The sequence below is a fragment of the Botryllus schlosseri genome, chromosome 13 (genome assembly GCF_051294905.1).
Source record: "Botryllus schlosseri isolate E-star chromosome 13, Bs_hap1, whole genome shotgun sequence".
Taxonomy (NCBI): domain Eukaryota; kingdom Metazoa; phylum Chordata; class Ascidiacea; order Stolidobranchia; family Styelidae; genus Botryllus; species Botryllus schlosseri.
The window spans coordinates 7,242,152-7,270,146 of record NC_137248.1 but is presented as its reverse complement, the minus strand read 5'-3'; the positions used below and the strand labels follow the sequence as shown (position 1 = coordinate 7,270,146).

Here is a 27,995-nt window from a genome sequence, read left to right as displayed (position 1 = left end):
CGGACCACGATGACATCTACTTCGCTTACTGCCTCGTATCACTTAATTTTCATCTCTTGTCCTTTTTATGAAGAGCTTCTTGGGGGCACAGAACTTCAATATACAATTGAATAGTATATTCATATTGAAATGAACGGAATATTTTCGCTTGAAACTGGTCAGGGGTAATCGTCAGCAACGATGAATAGAGAATCGGAAAGAACAGTGTGTATATCAACAACGGTATCACAAATTATGACGTCACCGGTTTGTAATTTCTAATACGATAGAATTCAGTACTATTAGTAAATAATAATAGACCAATTTCACATCAGTCTTAGCGATGCAATGAATCCTAATGGTAAGTAAAATATCCGAATTTCGTGTTTTTTCGGTGCATTGGTGCTCGCATTTGAATTTACACTGTAAGCACTTATCCCAGCGGCATACTGAGTCGGGAGGATAGAGGCGAGGCTAGGCTGAAAATGTGCGTGAGGCATTAGCAAATTCGGGCGGAGAAGCTAAAATATTTTTGCAATGACGTGACTCCACTGAGTCAGTATGACGTAGTAAAAACGGGTGTCCTCACAGTGTATCTATTCATATACCAAATTCCCATTCAATTTCAGAATTTCGTAAAGCACTGCAAAAGTCAATCACTTGCTATAAGGTTTTAGTTTAAAATTGATTCTTGATTTTATCTATTTTCTTACTGAGCATATTGTTAGATCCCAATGTTTTTATTAAAAAATGTTCTTGGATAATGTCATCTGTGAAAAGAAAGAAGTTTAGCGGCGAAGGTAGAGGCTTTAAAAGGGGAATCTGTTCAGAAGTACGCTATACCCACGTGTAAGTCCTCTTTCGAAGTACGCTGTAACATCTACGATCTTACGTCTAATCATGGACACAAACTTCGAGCCATCTCGCGGTACATAGTGTTTTCCGACCGATGCATTAATGATATGGATTTAACGAGTTAAAGTTGCCAGTTCGGAAAACGTTGGGTATAATAAGTGCTGTAGATTTAAATATCATAAAAGCTTCGTTATGCGGTTAGTCTAGGGTTGCCATACGTCCGGAATTTCCCGGACATGTCCGGAATTTCATTGAAAAATCTGCGTCCGGGAGGAATTTCTAAAATCTGCCTAAATGTCCGGAATTTTAAAGGCTTCAAGCAGGCTCAATTTTTTTTCGTAAATCAACATAAACAGTATTATTTTCAAGCAGATTTACGCTATTCAAAATTTTTCTTCGCGCTGGGCGCGAGTTAATGCAACGTATGTTGATATTAGTATGGGCACCTAGCACTACTCTCGCCGAAAATGCAATCAAAATAAATATAAATGACTATCACTTACTGAAATAAGTCTGATTGTAATCGCAATTATAAGATATAACGGTATATTCCTAGAGTTGGTTAAGGTCGATTGGATGCTTATCGGTCACAGACAGGGGTTCCAAATCTTGCGGTCGTTCGCCTCTATCTGGGGATCGCGATGATGTTGGACGTAATCGGCTTCCTAGGCCGTTAAATAAGTTTGGGCAAGCTGAATTTTTTTAGTAATCCGCTTATCAAGTCTTGAGCTTTGCCACGGAACATTTTCAAATGGGAAATGAGGTCGCGACCATAAAAGGCTGGAAATCACCGGATGTGCAACCTGTTGGTGCATTTTACAATGGCCTAATATATGGAAGAATCAATATTATTGAGAGAATTCATACATAAAATTTAACAGCCAAATGCATATAGTAAGTGCCCAACAAGTAACATCGACTACCCTATGGTGGCCCCAAGATCAGTACTTTTTTGGACGGAAGGGGTAAGGGGGGAAAAAATGTTCTTTCGGACCTGATTAAAACACTTAAACAGATAACCGCACCAACCGCAGGGCTCTCAAACACAATCCTGACAGGCCAGACACGGCCCGCCAGATGATATCATCCGGCCCGTAGAGGAATCTATTGTAGACCCTAGCAAGTAGCAATCACCAGAACCCACACTACAGATGGCCCAATTCATGACCTATGTTCCACTCCATTCCTGTTTAGTGTATACAGTCGATGGGCAATGATTGGCTATTGTGAAGTCATATTGACGGTCAATGAGGTACACCTCATTTCAAAATCCGCTAGTGGGCGCTAAAGAGTGTCCGGAATTTGCTTCACAAAAATATGGTAACCCTAGGTTAGTCGGAGTCGTAGTTGTCTCGATACTGGCCATACGTGTCATGGTCCACATCTCGGAACGTATTTCTACGTTCATCATCAGAATCTATAAGTAATAAAATATGTAAAGGTAAGCCACTGTAACGAAAAAAACATTCAACTTGTTACATTCGCACTGTAACTGACTCTCATTGGCAGCGATCGTCATCGTCAGTGAACGCCAATTTCAATATTACAAAATCAAAGATGAAATCGACATTGTGACGCATAGGGATAACAGAAAAACAATAACAAAAGACATTCGCAAAACCAAAGTCACTCAACTATGACATGACTCATAGTCGAGTGACTTTGCGCAAAACGAGAGGGAAGCACGCCAGCCAGTGGTTCCAAAACATTTTCAGCTTACTGTACAATTGACCATTGCAAAAGTAGGCTTATATTCGTATTGAAATGAATCCGAATATTTTTGACTGACACTCGTCAGGGGTAATCACCTCGCGTGCACTCGCGTCGCATTTAAAAGAGGAGGCAGAGTGCTTTAATTAAATCACTTATTTTAACGTGTTAATTCCATGGCTGTGTATGTCTAGGCTTATCATACTTTGGAAATCTAAAAATAGGATACTTTTTCAGAAATTTGAGACTTGTAAAACCGGAGAAGAAATCTCAAAAATCGGTGAATTTTTCCCACTTTGTGATCGGTTGACTAAATTAAAAAAAAGTCAACTTTCCGCTCAGATCCGCTCAGAGCTCAAAATACCGTTTTTCTCTCCCCATTGCTAGGTGGTACACTAAAAAAAAACTTTTCGCTCAGAGCTCAAATCACCGTTTTTCACTCCGAAATACCCACTGGAGCGTTCATTTTGTGCTAATTCACGGAGGAGGTATGGTAACCCTATGCATGTCTATACAGACATATAGGCTACGACTGATGAAACGAGGTTGCATTGTTGAGAAACATATTCGCATTACGACGTCAAATCCGAAGAAGTCTCGGTTGTCTACAGCTTTTAATTTCAGCCAAAACAGAAATGTCATGTTCCCATGGTCACGAAGACGCAAATGGCAATATGATTTCGATTGCTTTTGCACGGGCAATCGAATACGATTTAAAAGCGGACAGCCAAAATTCAATCAATTTTTGTCTGTGTGGAAAGAGCGTTTTAGAAAACTAGTCTCTCCATAAATCAGTGAGCTGTTTTACCGCTACAGTACGATTGCATTATTCATTGCTTCCAATTGCATTAACTATAGTTAGGTATACCCATGAAAAGTTGTCAACAACAAATTCTAGAAAATGATGTTGCAGTGCAAGCTGAAGCGCGGACTAGGGATGGTGTGCACTGTGCACCTCTGAAAGTTTCAGGTTCATTTGAACGCGAACCTTTTTTAAAGGTTCTGTGGCAACGCGAACGTGAACCTCATGACGTCACGTGACGTCATATTGCTAATTCAAAACCTACATTTCAGTGAAGTGAGATAGCCTATGTTAATGTACTGTACACGATAGCCTACCTAGCGATGACTCGGACCACATAATGCCACAATGCTGAAGTACATATTGACGTTTTAAACGTCGTCAAGTGTATCAACTGGGGCAATCAAATGATATAATAATCCTGTAAAATCAATATCTTTCGTCGGTTTGGCAACAATTTCGACGGGGAATTGCAAGGGAATGTAAGCTTACGCCTAAAGGGTCGAGAGTCTAAACTCTAGCTCAGAGGTCTCAAACACGCGGCCTGCGGGACGCATGCGGCCCGCGAGAGCATTTTGTGCGGCCCGCGACGGCATTTTGGAATTTCAAGAAGTTAACAACATATTCAAGTGCTTTATATATTTGTTAGATATAAGAACTTCAAGTTCACGTTAAAACTACTATAAAATCACTGAAATCTCAACAAACTTCACTATCACATCTTTTTTAAAAGCTACCATGCAGTTGAAGATCAGCTATCTATTACTTCACATTTCTAGTTCATGATGATAAAACAGGACCCGTTGATGATTCGTGACTGAAAATTATGATTTTGTTTGGTGCGACCTTCTCATGAAATTACTTATCCTACGGACGCAACAATCTATGAAACTGTCATGGGGAGTAGTAATATATCAAGAGGTCGTAGCTTGCGTTATGCGTAGGGTATGTAGCTATCTAATCAGGTCAGTATGGCAATTGGCAACCATTGGTGTTCTCTGATCCCCGTGACGTATAGTTGGTTACATGGGTGTTGTTTGTTCTCTTCATCCATGCTATTATCGGTGGCAAGTAAGGTAGTAGTTCGCCGATTGGACATTTCTATTCCATGGGTTTTTAACCAGGGTCCGTAGACCACACCGGGGTACGAAGCACCACATTAGGGTGTACGAGATGCATTGTGGAATTAGGCCTATGTGCTGTGAATATTTTCTTGGCCGATTTATTCAACTGGAAAATAGTATTCGCGCTACGCGCGGGATTTTATGTGACTGGACTTTCTGATCTTAATATAGGTACCATCAGAAATTGTGTTGAAAATGGACAGGGGCTACGAGAAATCTTACTGGAAGCACAAGGGGTAGGCTTACGATCGCTAAAAAGGTTAAGAAGCAATGCTTTTACTATGGCTCAATAATGATTACATTTAAGTTGTTATTGATATGTTCCAATAATAGTCGAAGGCAAAATCTAACGCTGATTTAATTTGACTTTGGCAATGACAATATAACAATAGCCGATACTTACCACGACTATATCAAAACCAGGATTAGGCTACACCGCTCAAATGCTGTGATATCACATCAATCTTCGGTAGATTTAACAATATTTTACATAAATTCTGGCAAATTAAAGGTCGACTAGCTGCAATATTATAACCCGACAGTTTTACGATGTCATGATGCGTCCTCTCGCATGATGTCTATAACTCAATAATTATAAAAATTATGCCCGGCACAGAAACTTTTTTATTCAAATATTTGAAAATGTGATTTTTTCCGTGTCAAGCGTGAATAGTACAATAGTAAATTACATTTCCACGATGTTTGTGGAATGCCCGTCTGCAAGTCCCGTCAAGTAAGGCCTACTTGGAAACTATACATTGAATATCCCTATTATTGATGGTGCGGCCCGCGGCGTCATCAAAAACTAGGGAATTGCATGGCCCGCGAGCACACTTGAGTTTGAGACCTCTGCTCTATAGCTAGACTCTATAGACTCTAGACCGGACAATGTATTGATATTGAGCAGAGTTAAAACGGGTTTCTATACTTGTAACCGATATTATACCCCATTAACAAGTTATCAACAGTAGCCAGCACCCAAATCGCACGGATTTGTTTTTTAAGAAACAATATAATCATATGAAATGAAGATTGACCCCGTACGCCTGCTAGATTTTCGACATCTGACAGCGATATCAATTTCATTGTTCGGTTGAATAAGCATCATTCGCGGACTACTTATACATGTAGTCATTGTAGCGTACTTCGCTCTTGATGATGTGTGATTGCGGGTCAAGGTCACAGCAGAGAGGCAGTAAATTCACAAACGGAAAGCAGGATATTTCGAGCAAACTTATGTAACAAAGCAAGTGAAATTTTCGAGATTGTCATGGTGCATGCTGGTGCTGGTTCAGTGTCGATGCTGCCAGCGCCATGCATAGAGTGGCCGCAGTTTTCAACCGAAGATGTTATAATGAAGAGAAAATTGTAATATATGAAAAAGGTTCACAGTGCATAACCTACCAAGGTTCGTTTGTGAACGTGAACCTCTAAATTTCCGAGGTTCACACACAGAACGCGAGCGTGAACCTCACGTTCGCACCATCCCTAGCGCGGACATGTGCTCATGATTTGCAGAACGATTTCTTGTTTCCTGTTTGCTTATGATTCATTTATAAAATTACAAAAATATACGTGGCACAGTGGTCTGAGACTGAGGACATTTAGTTTGGGAATAACCGACGTAATCATTAGTCCAGTGGTTCTCAACCGGGGTCCGCAAAGCATTTTCAGGGGGTCCGCGAAACCTTTTTGTAATGTGATTGACATAATTAATTTGTAAATTTTGAAATTAGCGAAATCATGATGCAGTTTCATTTGATATAATTTCTAAAACTCTCATCATATTAGAATAGTCGTTTGTTTCGTTGGGGTCGTTTGAAGTAGAAATTACTGATTTTTTTCCTAATCTGTCCCAATAGAGGGATTTAAGCCTCGCCAAGAAATCCATTTTCTACTGTGATATACATAACCACTATTCCAAAATAACTTTAGGATGAGATGATAAATAGAAATGACCAGGCTGGACGTTATATATTCACTAAAAACTCTGTTTCTCGATTTCGGCGCCATATATGTTCCGATCACAGCAAACTATGTCGTCGGAAGCGTTACGCTGTAATATTACGTTCGTCTGCACCAATTTGTGTGAAAATATTTTTGGCACTTGTTCATATCAAATTGAAGACCTGGATTTTCAAGACAATAAATACAGCTGTAAAAATCGCTTCGAAATAATATAAGTCCATACCCAATTTCCATGATGTTATTTTCATGAAAAGTCATTTTGTGGCTGTTTCTCACACGCACAGCACATATGACGGTTGCACGATTATTGAGTTAATTTTGAACGAAAACTTGAGGAAGTCCGCGGGGTCCATGACAGTCCAAAAGGGGTCCGGGAAAACAAAAAGGTTGAGAACCACTGCAATGGTCAAAAACACAGACACAATACATTGCCATTGTAGCCAAAGACGTATCACTTTTATGATAGCCGAATCGACAACATTTGTTTTAAATGGAAAAGAGAACGCCGACTATTAGCAAGAATTAAAAATCAGTCCGATCATTCAATTTTGTACACTTGCGATGCGTTGGCAGGTGCCACGCTATTGCTGGGTTACTAGTCATGCCCGATCATCGCCAGACAAAGTTTCATCAGTTTGCGATTGAGTAATGTTAGAAATAGTATTGACATAAGGTTCTGCAATTTTTGCATGGAAACGTTGCTCAATTCTTTGTTGCATCCGAAGATAAGATAAGAGTAAGATAATAGCCTACTTAGATAGACTTACCGATTTTACTCAATTTAGACTGCCACCACCAGGGACCAGTTTAAAGCTCAAGTTAAAAGTAAAATTAGGAACATAATAAAGTATAATGAAAGCGAATCCACGTGTCGGCAATTTGCAGTGCGTCAAACTACGATCTACATGTCATACCTTAATTCTGATATCTTTATGAAATGAGACTGGCACAGGTGCAGTGTATCGCAACAGGTAAGTTTAATCAGAACCGTAGTCATGTTTGCTCAACACGACATGATATTATCACTCGAAAATGGTGTAAAGCCGGTGGTAACATTGTCAAGTCTTATGAATATTGGATACGATAATCGTACGGACTAGTGTTTAAGCACCACCGAAGCATATATTAGCCAACAATTGTCAACGATACCTCTGAAAAATTCATCAGAATCCGTGAAGCTATCGCTTGAAATAGCATGATTTCCGTCAACGCCCTCGAAGTCAAGTTCGTCATCACTGTCAAATTGCCCAATATCTCCATAAGCCTTTTCTTCGTTGATCATGATATCTTCGTCATATATAGAGCTGGTGAAACAAAAGAGAATGGTTGCAATTATTCAATAATAAAAGGAATTTTATATTTCCCATAAGCTCGCATTGAACGAGATACGAGCCTGACATTGCCAGGAGTTAAATGATTGTCACTGTATTATCATGCTATCGTTGTTCAGGCGAGGAGAATATCGTGGTTTTGGTACCTGCTAAAAAACATGCCAATAGGGCCGTAGAAATGAAATAAATTATCGAAACCGAAATTCCAGTGGATTGTCAATGTAACCGAAATAAGTTTTACATGCTCGCACAATTTTAAATATATATTTTGAGTAATATAACAGGGTCAGGGTCAGAGGTTATACGTTTAGAGGAAACACGATGTTACAATTCATGTAAGGAATTGTAGTTCAGTCTTGTTTTTCGTTCAAGTTCCGTAATGTCCCCGGCCCGTGCTATATTTGTGACAGTTGCTTTAGAGATGGAGATTTCTCTAACAGAGACATACATCAACAGAACTTAAAGAAGTAGACATATATTATTGTTTCTGATCACATTTGACATATATGGTCAGTGGTCAGTTCACCACAGACTTCTGTGTTTATAGCTGCATAATTTAACATTATGGTGAGACATCGAGTGGCGACAGCGAGTCAGATCATGGGGCTGGTTTACGTGATTCACTGGTTCTTCTCGACAGAACGCGCAACAATACCAATCAAATAATGATAGGCTATATATGGGCGAAACGGGTGGTATTGGCGTTAGATTTGGATTGCGATCACCGTACTACGCAAACTAACAGCAAAAACGTCCCGAAAAGTAGATCACATCACGCCAATTAGTGGGAAACCCTGGTCTAGATCAGTGCTCTTCAATTTTTTTGCATTTGTACACCATTGTAGCGTTGACACAATAGCTGAACAGTAGAGTTATGACTTAAAAAAAATCAAAATTTTGTGTGTCCTGTAGTCACAAATGACGAACTTTTGTGTCCTGATTTCAAAATTCACAAAAGTGAAGACTGTTTAAGCAAAAACCTCCTGCAAAATTTTTTTCAGTTTTCACTGTATGAAGGATATGCTTTCTTTTGTAGATACAGACTATATATATAGCGACTGATTTGAATATAACTGACCCAATTCCAATTGCGAAGATTGGTAAATTGTGGTTGCCCAGACTGAATTAATCCTATCGTGTTCTTGTTTACGGTCAAAATTAAATAATTATTATATAATTAGTAATTTCGATTTTAGAGGTAGACTGTATATATCGTATAATTTCATTTTGTCTACCACAAATAAAACTGGGTGTTCGAATAGGCGAAAGTAGAACAACTCAAGTCATTTTCAGCGGTATAGAAAACCGTTTGGAGCAGTGGTTCCCAACGTGGGCGATTTGGCGACCTAGGGGGGCGAAAATGACGAAGGGGGCGATAGGGGGGCGAAAATGGACAAATGGGGCGACAGGGGGCGAAAATAGCGAAGGGGGCGATAGGGGGGCGATGACGCGTTAAAACGGTTATATTGGAGTCAAGTCGTCGGAATGACCAAACCGCCGATGATTACAGATTGTATACCGATTTTTCGGTTCGCAAAATCTGGGGGGCGATGATCGGCGTTGAGCTTGAAAAGGGGGCGAAGAGTCGAAAAAGGTTGGGAACCACTGGTTTAGAGGAATATGATGCATAAGAAAATTTGAAAATGTCATATCATATATGACACAGCATCTGTTGATACTGGACGGCGGAATGACGCTGTTGTGAAATTGCAAAATGCAATGATAAGCATGGGTTTTCAGAAACCACAATATATTGGTTGCCTACATCACATTATCGATTTTTAAAGCATACATAAGAGTTCTTCAATCCAAGGTCTTCAACAAATCCAACTCTCAGAGCTATAAATGTGGAGATATGATGTGGTAAAGCACTACGAAAACTTGGTACAATCCACCAAGCCAGAATTCCAGATGAATATATTTGAAAACCGAGGATGGAGGCATGATTTCAAGTTTATCTATGAGCATGTCGCTCCCAAAGAAAATAGTAGATTACCGTTAATCAAATGGCATAAACTTCCATCTCTACGCAATGCGAGATGGAACTCAAGGGCCATGATTGCGTACTTCCAAATCCCCAGATGGAGAGTAACTCTGGAGATATCATGATTATTCATCGCAAATGCGTTTCAAGGAGCCTGGTATTCTAACCAGATGTCTAAAGATGAATACTAGAGCCCAATCGATTATCGGTTCGCATAGAATATCGAGACGATATCACAGTTTGAAAGAATTATCGGCATCGGCCATTGAAGCTGAAAAATTATCGGCAATTTTCGTGACGTCACAACATGGCGGTAGGAAGTCAGAAAACTATAATTTTTGACCGCTAGACTGATAATATTGATATATTTCATATAGCTTATACTTCACCGGTGTTCAGATGCAGAAGTTCTAGTTTATTTCATGGTCATGTATAACGATGGTTGTAAAGATGTTCAAATAAATGCCCTGAAGCTTTGAAATTGTGCTTATGTATATCCAACTTCTTTTGAATATCGGCTGAATGTATGTGGGTTATCGGTCAAGGTGTGAGATATCGGTTTATAGGTATCGACCCAAAAATACAATATCGGTCGGGATCTAGAATATACCAAAGATTATTTGCTGCTATCTTTGCGCTCGAATGTCCTGCAGCGATAAAGTGCTTTAAAACCCCATTCGAAGTCGAATATGTCCGTATGTCCGTCTGTCGTAGACGTCCCTGGCACTAACATAACAACAGAAACGGAAGTCAAATTGATGGATGAACTTTACAAGAAGTGCAAAAGGACATATATTTGAAGATTAAACTTGTAGCAAAGAATGCCTTTGAATTGTTTTTTTTTTATATTTGGACCAGTGTCGAAAATTGAAGTTGATTTGTGCGGGACATTTTTTTCGATTTGAACAAAATGATTGTAATTTTATTAATATACACCGAAATGTTCATTAATTCTTGCTACAGGAATTATTTTTTTCAAGTCATAACCCTACTGTACACTGTACTTGTACTGTACAGTACACCCCAGACCATCAGAGGTCATCAGATCACTCTCACAATACACATGATCGAAGAGTACTGGTATATAACTTACCAGTACTTAAACTTGGATTATGGAGTCTATCTCGATCGGATTCGTATCCGTGTAGCCAATGGAAAGTAAGAAGGTGTGCATCATTCGTTACTCGTTATCGCATATTGCTAGCCCCCTAGCTGGGTTGACGCGATATGCACTTTTGACTACGCCCATAGCGCAAGTTGTGATACTCCATTCAGCTTACCTATCTATCGACCGATCCTGAGCCAACGACTCGTTCGAGCTCGCCGAGTCGCTTCCGCCGCTACTGTTCTCCGCATCGGTGACGTAGGATGGGTCGTCATTAGCTATACCATCGTCGTCGTTTCTTTCGCCGCCTTCGTCATTCTCCGTGTCGCTACCTGGTATATAGTTGGAGAGCGTATACGCCGTACGCATGTTCTCGGTTAAAAGCAATTCCAAGTAGCTCACGCATAATGATCTTGGTAAATTGTCCTTAGATGCATAATTGCACCATAGGTAAAGGATTTTTGAAAGTCGGTCAATCCTCAACAACTCTATAAACGTAACTGCCGCACTGCAAGCGAGAGTTGGAAAACTATACAATTTTTAGCTGTTCCAAATTACACTAGAATTAGAATTATAGTTACACAATGTTTCTTTCAAATTAGATTGAATTAAAGTTACAGCTACAAAGTTTTTTCAAATTAGATTGTAATTAGAATTACACTTACACAATTTTTCCAAATTAGACTAGAATTAAAGTCATAGCTACAAAGTTTATCAAAATTAGCTTGTAATTAGAGTTATAGCCACACCGTTTTTTCATATTAAATTAGAATTAGAATTGCTGGCTTCGTGAAAACTTGGAAATTGAATCAATGAGAATGGCAAATGTAGCCATCTTGGCTCTTCCGCTATCAGAAGCAAACGCTCGCACCATTGGTACAGTACAACATTAAATTTGACCACTCAATATGAGTCACTAATGTTTTATAGACTAGACACGAAGTGTCACTAATTCCCTACCTCCATCATCTTCTTCGCTTGACGAACTGTCGCTTCTCTCTGAATCGGAATCGCCAAGGCAAGACGGGCACGAAAAAAACCTCGATCTGTTGGACCTGAGCGATGACATTGAAGTGCCTGGCTCGGAATTCCGCTTCGCCTTACTCTGGAGGCTCGGCTTCATAGAGCGATTATTAGGGAATTGTTTTTCGAACTGTTTCCGCGACAAAATTTGCCACGATGGATGCGGTATGTGAGATTCAGCCATTTCTCTCTGATCATGAAGGCGGCTATGAGTCAGGGTTTCTTTGAAATATTGAGATGGAACGCAACACGATTCCGTTCTGCTATTCAGATTCAATGAAATTGGTGGTTTAGTCACTGGGCCTGGGTGCTTGTTCAATTGACGAGGATTTCTTCTGGGCAAAAGCCACATGTAACAACTGGCGTCATTGTTGGATACGTTGACAGTTTCCATGTCGCCCAAACGCCCGCTTCTGCAATTCCGGCCACTTATACGAGACTCTACTGGTACCAAATTTCTATCTTGATGCTGTCTGTTGTTCACAGCTGAAGCAGAGTGCGTGCTTTCGCATCTCGACCGCAAATATGGCCGAATCGCGGTGTCTCCACCACTCACAACTATACTGACACCGTCAGAAGTATATATTGCGTGAGAGGTACGTCTGGTAACATTGTTGACCCTATAAATGCCGCCTGGTCTTTCCTTCCTTAGCTTTGTTGCGCAATCAGACTTTGTTGCAAGACTTCCATTCATGACGCTGATCCAGCAGTAGTGTCATAAAAATTCCTTGTATTTCCTACAAATTGACGCGATATTAATAGAATAATGATATAGCAGGTAGGATGAATAGATGTATTTTGGTCTCTTCGCGGCATTGAATGATCCAATGCTAAATTACAAACCAACCATCGAAATTACTTGGAAACGGTATCATTCTTTGCCTTGCGATCGCAAGCCATATGAGCTCATAGGAACAACCCGTTGTCTTACGAAAACCATCGCATTCCGATATATATACAATACATATATAATCATCTTTGTCGATATATAGTTCAATATTCACAGTTTTCAATATGTGTCTGTCTAGTGTCTGCTGATATACGTTGATCATACGAGATTACAGCGTTCAATGCACTTGGACACTCTCATGGATCTTTCAGAAATGACAATTGGAATAAACCCAAACGCTCTGCAGATCCTCATGGAACTTTGTCAACAACATAAGTCAAATTTCTGTCAAATATATACTCCTATAATTAATTAACAATGAACATCGAACAACTACAAAAACTCGTAACGAAATATGAGCACTTGTTTTCCCAATGCCTGTACTGTTGTAAATTGGAATATCAGTAATTCTAAATATCCTTACTGAAATCAATCTTTCAATTATACTATTATTCAGATGATTCAGCCTATTCTGGTACATCCAAACAAATCAACTCACTATATAAATAATCTTCAAAATATGTCTCTGCTATATCGATTCGATTCGTCTGCTCGGCGTCTGCCAAATATCATGTCCTGTGGAACGTGTCGACCTGTCCACTGTAAGATGACACGTGAAAGAACACATACGGGGTCGTAAATGATAAATGTTAATTCGCACAGCGAAGCGAAGCAAACACATTACCACAATGCAAAACAATATTGGGAAGAACTGAGAATTACACCAAACTGAAACGGCATATTTGTGCATATATAGCCTACATCTATTTGACAACAAGTGTTTCGTATCAGATTGATCAAGTTTGATATGACGGAGTATTATATAAATTGAAAAAGTTTACTGCTCCGCCTATAATATTAACATTGCCAACGAAATCGGTTCTGTAATCCTACCGGCTCGCTGAACGTATAGGACGAATATAGTTGTGCTGCGCAGTGCGTGTTCCTATTATACTCAATTCCCGACAAGGTGAAAACTCATAACTATTTAAAGTATGGGAACGTTATTTGCAAGATTGATTATACCAGAAATGTCATGTTAAAATTAGTTGGTGAATATACAATGATCCTCGGCAAATAATCCCGCGAAAAACTATAGTGCCGCCTACGATGAATCAATAATAATTGATAGCAGCAGCGTAAAATTATTGGGAGTTTTGTGGGAACCATGAACCAAAGTTCGTTCGCATCAAGTTTTCGGATGATATCGGAAAAAAATTCCATTTTGCAGCGATTCGTATGGAGAGAACGTCTCGGAAGTGCTGAAATCCTCATTGCAACCATCGCGTATTCTGATATAATAAACTTGAAACTTGAACGACTTCGGATTGGACTCTTACCTGAAGCCATTCTTGCATTGAGTTTAGACGTCGGACGGTTTTATCACATCACTATATAATATACTTGAATTCCATGTGATGATGACACCTTCAACAAGAGCCTGAGGTCTTTCAACTGCTAAGTCTTACTGACATGCCATCTGTCCTAGCGCTGGTCTGTACTGATTATATTGAGTCACCGTAATCAAGTGATGAATGCTTTACTACGATGTATGACACATAGAGTCTGGTTAAACTCTACTTGACTTATCTAGCATGAAAATATACGATACTCCGTGGTCATAAATAATTCCCAATTGTTCTCAAGATCCAAAGCTTATTGATATAGTCACTGCGTTAGATTGACTGGATGTCGGATTATCACGAAAAATGGTAGAAAATCACTCTGCTACAGCTCAATGTGATACGAAGCATAAAGCAATCGATCATTCCGATTAAATGGGATTGAATGCGTGGCGCATATATGCTTATAATGCCATCGAATATCACTTATACGATGAAATTCAGACAATCAGCTGCATTCAATGTAATAACATTGCCACTGGTCATGCTGTTGTTGTTGCTGTATAAATATATGCAGTGAAATTCTACTTGTGTGCAATTATACTTTCTATATAGGAATAGAGACCAGAAGTAAGGAGTAAACAAATTATTCCAATGGAATTACTATGCGAATAGTTTAAAAAGTACTGAAATAAATTTTTTTCTGAAGTTCTTGTTTTCCTGTAGTGAAAATCGAAATATATTCTAAACAAGGCCACGCAATGTCATAACGTAATGTTAGCAGATAACATACGCTCTGTAGAAATGGAAGTGATGAGGACCGTGATTCACGGAAACATTTGATATATAACGATTTCACCGATATTAAAACGTGACAACTGTAAATATGTATTGGGTCGAAAAAGATCGATGGGTTCCCTCTATACAGGTTGCTCGGTCTCTAATTTATATTTTAGAATTCAAAACATGGACAGATTGCGGTGCAATGAACATTCGAAATGATTGGTGGGTGAAGTATATCAACCGGGCCGAAATTTTCCCTAAATATTTGGCCTGGGCCCCATAGGGTGATGAACCAAACCAACAAACCAAACGCGAAAACTTTTTAAATGTGTGACTAGATATTTTCAATAAAAATTCTTTATTGCATAAATCACTATTTTTGATCCTCTCTCAGCTCAAGTGGATCACATTCACCGCTAAAGCCGAGGGAGGTGGTGTAATTGAAAATTTAGGGCATGTAATTAACAATTATACATCTTCGCGGGTCCCCGTTGCTATCAACCTACTTGTTACGTGCGGTTATTTAGCAGTCTGTGATAAATATTGGAATATAGCCCAAATGTACCAGACCAAACTAAAAGAAAAACTTGTTTAGTGAAACACGCACGATTCAAAATCGAAATTTCTTCACGTGGCGCATCAACTTACTTGGCGGGTGGGATTTGTACTGTGGGGTTAAGAATGCAAGTAAGGGGAATATTTATTTAGGCCCGGGCTGTTAAACATACGGCCACCGCGGCCGCATCCAGCCCGCAAGGCAAGTCTGATTAGTTTCAAAATTGCTGATATTAGTCGGCATATTTCTAACAAATGCTTAGAAATACTTCCATTAAATAATAATTAATCCCTCAAGACAGCAAATGTCGAGTATGTTCATTCTTCATAATTTCACTTTATAACCATCCCACAGCGGTTGTGTATAGTGTCAATATAGTGGCTATTAGGAATAAGTCGTTGACATTGACACCCAATTTCGAGAAGGCAAAAAGTGCGCGCACTGAGTTCAGACTATTGTGTACAAATGGAACAAAAACTAGTTACTCACAACAGCGAAAACGCCAATGCGAAACCGTTGTATGCAAAATAGACTATATATAGAGAATATAATAGTTACACAGAAGTATAAAGCTGTGGTCGCATTGCTGTATCATTTCTAACTCAAAAGGTTCCCGGCCTCAAGAGAAACCTGAATCGCGATTTAGTAATATATAGTGGTATTCAAATGGCCAATCACCGTATTACTTTTGGTAATTCGGCTATTAGCGAATAAAGGTGTTGCAAGAATGGAACCTCTATGGTCCGTAATATAATGAAATATATAATATAATATAATATTGGCTTGATTATTAAGTATTCAATGTAAAACAAGTGTATCGATTTTAGGGTAACATTTTGGTCCGGTCCGCTAGCGACCTGAAGGCTTGAATCCGGCCCGCGACGCAAGTTGAGTTTGACGCCCATGATTTAGGCCATTCAGGTTCCTATGGACAATGCACAAATGGACATATATATATCGAAGGTTTCGACTAAGATTTTTTGCCGGCTATCTTTTTGGCGGCAAACTTCAAGGAGTCGCATGTTGGCGGTGACTTCGTATGTCTTGATGTCCCGTGGCGCAGCACTGACCAATTTCTATAAATGCTGTGTATTTACTTCTTGTAGAGCAGACCTGGGCAAAGTGCGGCCCGCGAAGCTATTCTGTGCCGCCCGCGAAAGGTTTTTTGGAATTCAAAACATAAAACTTGCTTTTTGAATGACTAAAACCATAGGCTATATCAAGTGAGCAGGAAATTCGCTTACTTTGAAGCTTGTTCATTAATATACCACGATTACGCTCATGCCTACGTACCTCGCATGCGTAATCCATATTCAAAGTAAAGGCAATGTGGCAAAGTATGAGAAGCAATTAAATTCACAAGAAATCACTCTTTCCATTTAGTCTAGTTCAAACCTTATTTGTTGCCATTGTCACATTACGTAATATACGGCATATGTGTGTTCAAATTGTTACGTGATACGTTTCCAAATCTATGTACGTAAATTCGTAAAACAGATCGATCAGTGCTCGCGAATACTATATGACTCATCATCAGTGTTGGGATGACTCGAGTCATGACTTGACTCGAGTCAGACTCAAGTTTTCTTTTTCGTATGACTTGACTTGACTCGAATCACTTTGCAAAAATGACTTGACTTGTCTTGACTCGGCGTATCAGAACTGTGGATTGACTCGTGACTCGGAGCAAAATTCACGAGTCAATTTCAAGTCATCAAGCAATCGAAAATCGATGTCGAAATAAATCACTGTGTCTTGCGTATGGCCGGATTGTTCGCGAAACGCTGTTGCAACCCGTGAGAGCGACCAATCGTTCAATGATCGTGCGTTTTACTGAGCGTCCATCGTTCTCCCACAAATAAATTGACCGCAAACAAAGTAATCGAGGCTTACAGCTTGCGCTATCGTAAACTAGAATAGTAAAGTAATTTAATAGCAGAATGCCTATTTCTGTTCTCTATGTTCTTACCTTGACCAAACCTCTTGTTTTAATGAAATTGAATTCGAATATAGTTTATATAGTCATCAACCATTGGCCCAGGCTCGAATTGTATCATATCAATTTGTAAATTGGTAATGTATTGCATCTTATCAATTCGTTTCTCTATTCTCTATTTGGCTGGTAACTATAAACTGAGGCTATGCAATTACTTACGTAGTTTAGCATTTCTACGTATATGCGAGCGAAAAAGCACCTTCTTGCGTGCATATTTAACTCTATAGTCGTTCATTGGTTCAGAATCAATGACTACTCAATCTGTATTTTAGACAGCTAGCAAAATGCAATGACATAAGCATGACTCATACTTCGAAAAGGCAACTTGACTTGAATTGTGACTTCACTCGTGACTTGACTTGACTTGACTCGACTTGACTCGGGTCACCTCCAAAAATCGAGTGACTTATGACTTGACTCGAGTCACCTTCGAAAATCGATTGACTTGACTTGACTCGAGTCAAAATGTGCAATGACTCGAAATGACTCGTGACTCGAAGGTAGTGACTTGATCCCAACACTGCTCAGCATATCTATCACGCATAAAGGATGAACGGGCATGTCAAAAAACAAAGCCTGAAACTTAAATTCAAAGAAGGTTTAGAGCACTAAATATTTGTGTACTGGAGTCAGAGGTAAACCCACCCTTTTAGTTTTTGCGAGGATGTCGCCGAGAATAAGGATTTCCATTTGAGTGGGTTTTATGACAAAGACATGAAACACTCGGTCCAGGGAAGGTGAATTTCAGAAAAACTGCAAGCGTCGTTCAGCATCAAGGCTATCTAAAGCTGCACACTGCTTGGAAGGCAGCGACCAAGACAATAAGCTTTGTACTATTGCATATACATTCCAGCAGTGTTGGGATCAAGTCACTACCTTCGAGTCACGAATCATTTCGAGTCATTGCACATTTTGACTCGAGTCAAGTCAAGTCAATCGATTTTCGAAGGTGACTCGAGTCAAGTCAAGTCACTCGATTTTTAGAGGTGACTCGAGTCAAGTCGAGTCAAGTCAAGTCAAGTCACGAGTCAAGTCACAATTCAAGTCAAGTTGCATTTTGGAAGTAGGAGGCTTGATTACGTCATTGCATTTCGCTAGCTGTCAGAAATACAGATTGAGTGGTCATTGATTTTGAAGCGATGAACGAATACAGACTTAAATTTACACGCAAGAAGGCGCCGTATCGTTCAAATAGCCAATACGTAGAACTGCAAACTACGTAAGTAATTGCATAGTCTCAGTTTATAGTTACCAGCCAAAATAGAGAATAAAGAAACGAATTGATAAGATCCAATAACATTACCCATTTACAAATTGATATGGTACGATTCGAGCCTGAGCCATTGGTTGGGGATCGACTATATATGAACTATATTCGAATTCAATTTCATTAAAACGGGAGGTTTTGTTGATGCAAGAACATGGAACAGAAATTTTGCTATAAGGTTACTTCACTATGCTAGTTTACGACAGCGTAAGCTGTAAGCTTCGATCACTTCGTTTGCGGTCAATTTGTTTGTGAGAGAACAATGGAGGCTCAGTAAAACGCACGATCATTGAATTATTGGTCGATCTCACGGGTTACATCCGCGTTTCGCGAACAATTCGATCATATGCAAGATCAAGTGATTTTTATCGACCCCGATTACTTGATGACTTGAAATTGACTCGTGAATTTTGCTCCGAGTCACGAGTCAATTCACATTTCTGATACGCCGAGTCAAGTCAAGTCAAGTCATTTTAGCAAAGTGACTCGAGTCAAGTCAAGTCATGCGAAAAAGGTGACTCGAGTCTGACTCGAGTCAAGTCATGACTCGAGTCATCCCAACACTGCATTCCAGTGCAGTAGTTCTCGAACTGTGGGGCGTGAAAGCACCTGAAGAGGGGCGCGAAGGCGCAGTTTATTGATTTTTTTTTCGCGCTTCGTGCGATCTACCTCCAGATTATACTAAATGATCCATGTTTTGTCGGACTTTTATATTTCAGAATTATCTGATCAGCAGCCATAACCTTCCAAGCCTTCAAACTATCCGTTGGGATTGCTAGCATTCTGGTTGCACTTTTTAATATTTTTTGATATCATGATTAGGGGCACGAAATTTTTCACTATCATAGAGGGAGGCGTGTCTAAAACAGTTTGAGAAACACTGTTTTAGAGTCTTAACAGAAGAACGTGAATAGGGGATTTTAGAGAGTTAAGTATCATGTTTAACATTGCTTCGAATCATCAAGGTAAATAGATATTTTTTTAATCAACCGTCACTTTCTCATTACCTAACATCGACACATTCACAGAGCAGCATTTATTAACAATGTAATTTAGAAATGAAATGAAAACACGCTGGATAAGGTAGCTAAAATTTCTCACTCGGCCCGGCAACTAATTTTTTACTTCTCATTTGGCCCGTTGAGGAAAATAATTGCCCACCCCTTGTAGAGTGTACCTATATAAAAATAAAGGCATCTAACGACATTAAATCGCGCGATAAACGAAGGGAAGTTTGAAGTCGAATAAATCCACCTAAAACACTCGATAATTTCTGTTGATCTAGGACAGTGTTTCTCAACCCCGAGTCCGCGGACTCAAATGAGTCCGTGGAAGGACATGGATGAGTCCGCGAGCACAGGGATTTTCGGTAAATTAATCGACACACACGTTGACAAATTGTCAACCTGGAATTTCCTCATGTTTTTCAGCGGAAGTCTCATTTTGAATGTGTTATATTTGATGATTTTATATTGATAAAACCTTACCAAACGATCATAGATCTTAATTTGGAGGTCCACGGACAATCGGACATAGTTTTAGCTTGACCATGTCGAAAATCCACAAAATCTATCGAAATTTACAGTTTTTTTTTCAATTTCCGATATGATTTCGGAACATGTAATTGACGGACCTACGGGGCTCGTTCACTTTCGCACCAAAGTCATCACAGCCTTACGGAGAAAATAGCTTTTTGGTCCGAAAGTGCATGAGCCCCGTACCGGTCCGGGTTCGTCAAATTCAGATTTGAGACTTGGGCTTCAACCTTGATGGGTGATTCGCAAAAACAACTCTTGAACTGTTAGTCACCTCAATAGCTTTCATATAAAATGCAAAGATACCCAAATACGTGACTAGCGGTACTGAGCTTGAATAGTGCTTTCAGAACTACATTCATTGTAGTAGAATTTATTACCTCGAAGACTTTTCGCGTTCCCCTTATCAAGAGATATACAATAAGAAGGAGAAAGAGTTTGTCTACAATCGTTAAGTATGCCATAAATATATACCGCTAATTGTCTGTGTAACGTCTTCCGTGTATTGTATAATTTTATTTTATCTCGTCCCTTTATTAGACTACCGGTACAGCTGACTTGGGCCAGCTCGCGTTCCTTTGTATTATTATATTGTTACGTCATATTTTGCCAATTTGATATTCGTTAGAACCTATTTCTGTATGCTTCTTACTGTGCCGTTAACTCTTGATGAGGGTCATACGAAATGCCTTCAAGTTAATAAATTATAATACAATGAATCTAGTTGGAAAGCAATATCAGAGATACGTCAATAAGCGATGTTTCGCCACGTATATTTCAAACGCAAGAACAACGAAACATAAAGCTCTACAACAAATTGTTCACAATTCCAAGCAATATTCGTTCTGAAATGTTCTGCGTTTCGGGCAATCCAGTTGGTTGCAAGTGTCACAGGCAAGACGGGTATGCTTTGCACATCTGTAGCATCTTCCTGGCTTGATACCAAATATGTCAGGTATGCCTATAAACCCTTATTATCGCCAACTGGAATTTTTCAAAATGCCCTAGATTTATGCCCGAGGTAGCCCATTGGTAAAATTGTCATAACCAATTCTATCCTGGTTATAAATGTACAATTTTGGTCGGATTGACTTGAATTTGGTACGCTTGGATGCGGAATTTGACGCTGAGTATTCACATACCGAAAATGCCAGGTATAAACCCCTATGACAGCTCTTCATACACACGTATGCACGCGTTTTCGGCGCGATATACGCTGAGTGTTATTGTATTTATTGCGACTTATGGTCCACTTGTAGACGTTATTTGGATATTGATAAATCGTAGGGACATGTGCTCATCACAGAAACAATCTATAGTTGTCTATAATCAATAGAACTCGAAAAATGGACTACATTACTGAGCATGAACAGTTGTTTGCATTGCAAAGCCGTCAGATATGGAATGACAACTTTAAAAAGGCTTCTTTGACTCAATTTTGGACAAATGTGCAGTCGATGGAGCATAGTCTTTGAGATCTTTGTTAGCAAGCTGCAACAGCTCTTTTGCCATTTCCAACCACATACCTGTGTAAATCTGACTTTTCAACCCTGACGATGATCAAAAGAAGTATCGCAATGGACTTCAACCGGTAGATGACATCAGATGTAGGCCTACATTGACAACCATAATTCCGGAATTCGATAAACTTGTCAAGCAAGTTCAAGGACAAGGCTCTAATTAAGTGTGTGTTGAGTGAAAAACAGTGCTCGATTTTTTCGTTGATACCGTATTAAACTCTCTTGGATAGAAATCAAAAAACCGAATTTTCGTTAATATATAGCTTGAGTCCGCGGATATGTAGGCGAGCTTGAGAATAGTCCGCGGGCCAAAAAGGTTGAGAACCACTGATCTAGGATATAATTTTTGGTCCCCCTTCGAGCTTGGACCCCACAAATTGGGGTGTTTGAGGTGCGGCAGTTAAGACCCGGTCTACCAATCAAACACCCACCTGGCATATACAGATTGCATACAATGCAAAGTGTGCTACGATTAGGCATGCGTCAGAAATACAGATAACATCGAAGAGTCGAAGGTTTATCTAGGCTAGGGGTGAGCAAACTACGCCCCGCGGCCCGCAACACCGTTTTGTGCGGCCTGTGAAATGCTGAAGAAACGTATTAAAAATATTGATCAAATACTGCTAAATATCCAATTACTGCAGGGACGCGATTAAACTTTTCCTCATTATACTTCACTACGACAATTATAGGTTACATTCTTACTACAGCTTATATATGTTATTTTATTTTATTTTATTGCTGGCGCGATAGTCCAACCTCAAGGTCCACGTATTTTAGAAGGTTTCAGCTGCTTTAAACACCACAGAACATCAAAACGGGAATGAGTTTCGGGTCACGAGGGTAATTTTACATTGGCCGCTACAGCAAGTTTATTACTTTTAGTTCTGTACTAGGAAACAACGATGCGCGCACGTGTTACGTAGATTCGTTCTCTATATCTGAAGAAGTGGTTATATTTCTAAAATCTATATATTTTAGTGACAAACTTTCAAATCTAAACAACCCTGAAGCGTACTGGCCGGTGTGAACGTGCCAATGTTATACCGCTAGATCAGGGGTGGGCAAACTACGGCCCGCGGGCCGCATGCGGCCCGCAACACCGTTCTGTGCGGCCCGCGAGAGTCTAAAGAAACTTGTTAAAAATATTGATAAAATACCTACTAAAAATCGAATTAATGCAGGTACTTGATTAAACTTTTCTTAGTATATTTCACCATGATAATTCTATTCAGTGAGTCTCTCAACCTGGGGGACGCGTGCCCCTTGGGATCATGAAAGCATCTAAAGGGGATCGCGGAGCTACTGTAAATTTTTTCGCGCTTCGCGCGATTTACTTCCAATTCATATTTATTGGTCTGTCTCAATTTCATATTTAAAAATCTCTCATCAATATTCGTAACCTCCCATGCCACCAAACTATCCGTTAGGCTTGCTACAGCGTCCTGGTTGCGTTTTGCATATGACGATAAGGGGGCGCGAAATCTACACATGTAGTAGAAGCGTGTTTGAAGCTAACATGGTTATGATGCTGTCAGCATATTGTGTCCTGGAACTGAACCCAAAGCGGAATTAGTAAATCTATGAACTGATCACTGCTCATAGATTTAAATTTCAATCCTGTTCTAAGAATCGGGACAACAGGCTTTCATCTCTATAGTTTTGACAAATTGGTTATTGAGGTCGACAAGCCTATGAAATCTCGCCATTTCTGGCGCGTGTACGATATCATCATAGCAATGTTTGGTTTGTTTCAAATAAAAATTAAAATCACCTCCATGTCCTCACGATATAATCAAATACCAGCCAAATTGCATTTTGGTTTATGATCCCAATTTTATATAGTGCGGCCCGCGAATGGATTCAGATGTTGAATGCGGCCCGCGAGCTCAAAAGTTTGCCCACCCCTGCGCTAGATGGTGTACAAGTACATTAACAAATTTACAAAATCACCATCCTTCAAGTGTCATATTTTCAAATCGATTAAAACATTTCAAGTGTGTGCAAATTGCTAATTTATATGTTCCATACCATTCATTTCAAATAGCATATCTCCATCCTCATTGTTGGACATGTTAAATGACATCTAGCAACCCATTTCACGAAGAAGACGTCGACGCGAACACAATTAATTACGGTTCTATAACAGCTGTTTGACCAGAATATTAAAATATGTTTGAGCGGATCATCACACTCTGATGATTAGGCCGAGAATCTCATGGGAAACACACGTATCGCATCACAATGTTCACCACGCAGGCTCTAAGACAGATACTGTGTCGTAAAGATAAATAACGGGCTATGCGAATAATATTATCTCTCGACACCACCACCACCCAGCGGAGGTATCGTTTTGTACAGGATGTATTGTTTCGCGCAGAGAGCTTACGCCACTACGGTTGTTGTGTGCATTTCAAATGAGGCTTGCACTCGTCTGGAGAACTCACAATGTAACCTTGGCGTTCTGCGGCGAGAAGAAAATCGGTGAAAATAGATTAGGATAGCTTTACAAATAACTCTCGGCATTTAGCACTCTCCACGTCGATTGTAGCCGTGTCAAAATATTCTTGGGGTTAAGATTGATCGTGTTTCGACATTGGCATACCAGCAGTGACGCTATTCATTTCTCATCGGTCGTATCATGATAGGTATTTAACTGGTATGGTCACGAAAGGGTTAGGCTCGAAGTCATGGTACCGACATACTCCATTTTTTAAAATTGAACTCCATCCATATAAATAATAATCTACCCAGTATGTTTGCAGAGTACAAACAATGAACTATCCATTGCTTTCGAAAAAGTACGACCTTCTTCCTTTTCAGCGCCTTCAAATCTACCATACGCCACGTCTCAGTAACTGACTAGAAATTAACCCATTTATCAGTAGTGGTGAACAGAGGTTGTCTAAGGATTCAGCCTTGCCACTCAAGTAGAAGTAGAAGTACATCCGCCAATGTCTACTCAATTACAAATAGAAGCAGCAATTTCGAAGACATATTAAAACTACTTCCAGTTAAAGTAGACAATGAAGTTCTGAACAGTACCCAAGTAAAATAGTCTCAAAAAGCAGATTACACCGTTGGTTCGCATACTTTTAGTAGTTATCGGAAGTGGCCACCTTCAAAATTGCAGGGCGCGTCTTCGCGACTGACGCAAAATGGCCAATGACACTACAAATAGGAGCGATTCCCGAAAATACAATCAGTTACCGTGACACAGGGACTAATTCGCCCAGTCATCATGGCAATTTCACTCATAAAGTGACGCAAGCATATTCCTAAATTGCTTTGTACTCTACACAAAATAGAGAGTGTAAAAAGGAAGAAGGTTTGCTCGAAAATCGGGATATAGTGGAAGTAGACGAAAATCAAATCACTTAAGTATTGCAAGTAGGAAAACATACTTAAGTAACCGGAAAAAAGTACAAGTGCTACGTTATACTGACAACCTCTGGCGGTGAATGAGAAATTGGTGTAGCCGTGAATCACGTGTTGGGAATACCAGTGTCTTGACGCATAAAGCCCGGGTAAGGAGGGCTTCCTTGTTTTCGGGGTATATCAGCAGTAATCGCCAGAGTCCGTAGCAATGCCCACCCGCTGTGAATATATTTTAGGCGCACGATCGCTGAACAATAGGATGCTCTCTAGAAGACCGCGCTGTCAAGGGTTCAATGGTATCAAATATGCCACAAGGTTTATCATCTAACATGATCGATATGCAGTTAGGCGTAATCTGCTGAGTCCATTGGTTCGCCACGATTATGATGGAGAATTCAGATTGTTTCGTACGTCACAGTCACATGGATAGCCAACGAGTTCATATTCCGGAGTCATTTCTCAATCCGACTATAGATAACTAACCTGCGTAGGTTAGTCATCTATAATCCGACAACCATCTCACCTACAGCTCATGCACATTGCACAGTTTCACACTGGTAACTAGTGGCACTGTGAATTGACGCAATAAATGTGCGGTATTCCCCGTCAGCGTCACGTCAACAGCCACAGCGTGTTCATTGTTTGTTGCTAATTGGCGATAGGCCAAGTAACTAGTTCGGTGATTGATCAGGCGTTCAGGCGCCACATTCGATCATCCGCAAGCCCTCGGCGAATCGCAAACCCATCATTCGCGTCCCACGAGATGACAACCAAACAGTTGCCGGCGTGCGTATTCGCCGAACTGAAATGACGCTGCTATGATAAACGTGCCAGCTGTCGGGATATTCCAGGATTAGGAATACACGACGTGATCGGACAGCATATACCCACCGATCAGTGGTGTTACTATAGCATGATGTTAAGCGTACGAATCTCACTTGTACACATAAAGATGTAGTCCGCATATTGTCCGTCAGTATGCGGAAAGCTTCATGGATTAGCTTCCATCCTAAAGAGAGCAGATAAAGGATACGTTTTTTGTGGAATACACACGCATTTCGCAATAGAATTCTTCACAAACGGGTGTCAGTAAAAGTATGATTACAGCGCACAATCGCAATGCCTGAATGTCTTCGAATACCATTTTCGTGTAAAATATCGGAAGCTAGACTGCGACATGTCTCAGAACTCTAGGGACAGAATAATACGAGATAAAAGACCGTGTTCTTCTTTTTTGATACTCCGGTTATCCGCTTAGGTTTGATATAGAGGCTTTTAAAGCATCTGTGTTCCACCCACCCGGTAACCGATTCAATTAACGTTTAATCTCGTCAGGTCGGGGAATCTATTTGTCTGGGGTTTGATTCGATCCATCACCATTAGCAGTTCAGCACCCTGCGATTAGACGTCAGGAATTTCAATGCCCGTTTAAACCACCTTTCGAATGGGTGGATTCCCTACGACTCATAACACGAGGCGTTGATTTGATTGAAACTTCACACAGTTATCTCAAACGCAATATAGCGGGCTTAAAATCAATGTTTGAGTTGAGTAAATTCTAAGATATTTAGTCTCACATGATTATAAGGTCAACAACTGCCCATGGCTGGTCACGATGAAAGAATCAAGATGAAAAGACTTTATATTTAAATACGCCACCCTCGAGTAACAATATACACATTACAACAAAGTCGTTTCCCCGTGTCGTCGTACGTCGAACTGGAACTCGCGTAGTTTATAGGGATGGTGCGAACCTCTGAAACGTCCAGGTTCGCGTGTACGCGAACGTGTACCTCATGACGTCACGTGACGTCATATTGCTAATTCTAACCCTACATTTCAGTGAAGTGATAGCGCATAATAACGTACACGATACCCAGCGACAACTCGGGCCACATAATGCCACAATGCTGAAGTACATATTGACGTTTTAAACGTCGCCAAATGTATCAACTGGGGCAATCAAATGATAATTTAATCCCATAAAATCGATGTCTTTCGTGGCTTTGCCAACAATTTCGACGAGGACTGCAAGGGGATATAAACTTACGTCGGCAACCTCCGGCACGCGTGCCATTTGTGCGCCTGCTAGGTTTTTACATGAGACAACGATATCAATTTTATTGATTGATTGAATAAGCATCATTCGCTGACAACCTACATGTAGTGTATTTCGCTCTTGATATTGTGTGATTGCGGGTCAAGCTCACAGCAGAGAGTCACCTAATATTCACGAACGTAAAGCTGGATATTTCGAGCAAACTTTTTTAACAAAGCAAGAAAAAAATTTGAGATTGTCAAGTTGCAAACTCGTTTAGTGTTTATTTTTTATGTTACCAGCGCCATGCATAGAATGGCCTGCAGTTGAAATGCAATATATTTCAACCAAATATGTTACAATGCAGTGAAAATTATAATATATGAAATTGGTTCACGGTGTAGAACCTTCCAAGGTTCGTTTGTGAACGTGAACCTCTAAATTCGGAGTTGTACTCGATAGCGTTTCTACTCGTCCACTCCCGTGCACTTTAATAAGCTATTGCCTGGGTAGAAGCAGTATTGCAAGATATTCTGATGTATATCTGCTGTCCCCTGATCACTTAATGCCCTAAGTAAACATAGCGGGACATATGTCTCCATTTTATGGCGTGTAACGTCAAAAATATGGTAGATCTTGGCTTCTATCAAAAGTATTTTCAAAAAGTAAATATGTACAGGATTAGACATGTACTAACAGAAAGTGAATGAAATCTACGTGATTTGGAAAATTCTTCCATAGGAAACAGATCGACTTGACCAACATCGCTCCGAAGACACTATTCCACAATATCGCCAGAAGAATGACTG

General features: G+C 39.9%; 1 protein-coding gene across 1 annotated transcript; it reads right to left on the bottom strand.

Moving 5' to 3' along the window:
* Nucleotides 1–101: 101 nt before the first annotated feature.
* On the bottom strand, nucleotides 102–27,596 carry LOC145454247 (uncharacterized). The gene is made up of 6 exons (XM_080332248.1): nucleotides 14,111–27,596; nucleotides 13,270–13,370; nucleotides 11,819–12,618; nucleotides 11,034–11,190; nucleotides 7,588–7,742; nucleotides 102–2,251 (listed from the first exon to the last, which is right to left on the bottom strand). The coding sequence occupies exons 3-6, from the start codon at nucleotides 12,573–12,575 to the stop codon at nucleotides 2,166–2,168; spliced, it is 1,155 nt and encodes a 384-aa protein (XP_080188374.1). The 5' UTR covers nucleotides 12,576–12,618; nucleotides 13,270–13,370; nucleotides 14,111–27,596; the 3' UTR covers nucleotides 102–2,165.
* Nucleotides 27,597–27,995: the final 399 nt, after the last annotated feature.

Excerpts from the sequence above, each read along its gene's own strand:
- LOC145454247 (XM_080332248.1), bottom strand. The coding sequence starts at position 12,575 with ATGAATGGAAGTCTTGCAACAAAGTCTGATTGCGCAACAAAGCTAAGG. Across the intron at positions 7,743-11,033 it reads CAGGATCGGTCGATAGATAG|CTCTATATATGACGAAGATA; the intron begins GTAAGCTGAATG and ends TTGTTTCACCAG. Across the intron at positions 2,252-7,587 it reads TTCTGATGAATTTTTCAGAG|ATTCTGATGATGAACGTAGA; the intron begins GTATCGTTGACA and ends TATTACTTATAG.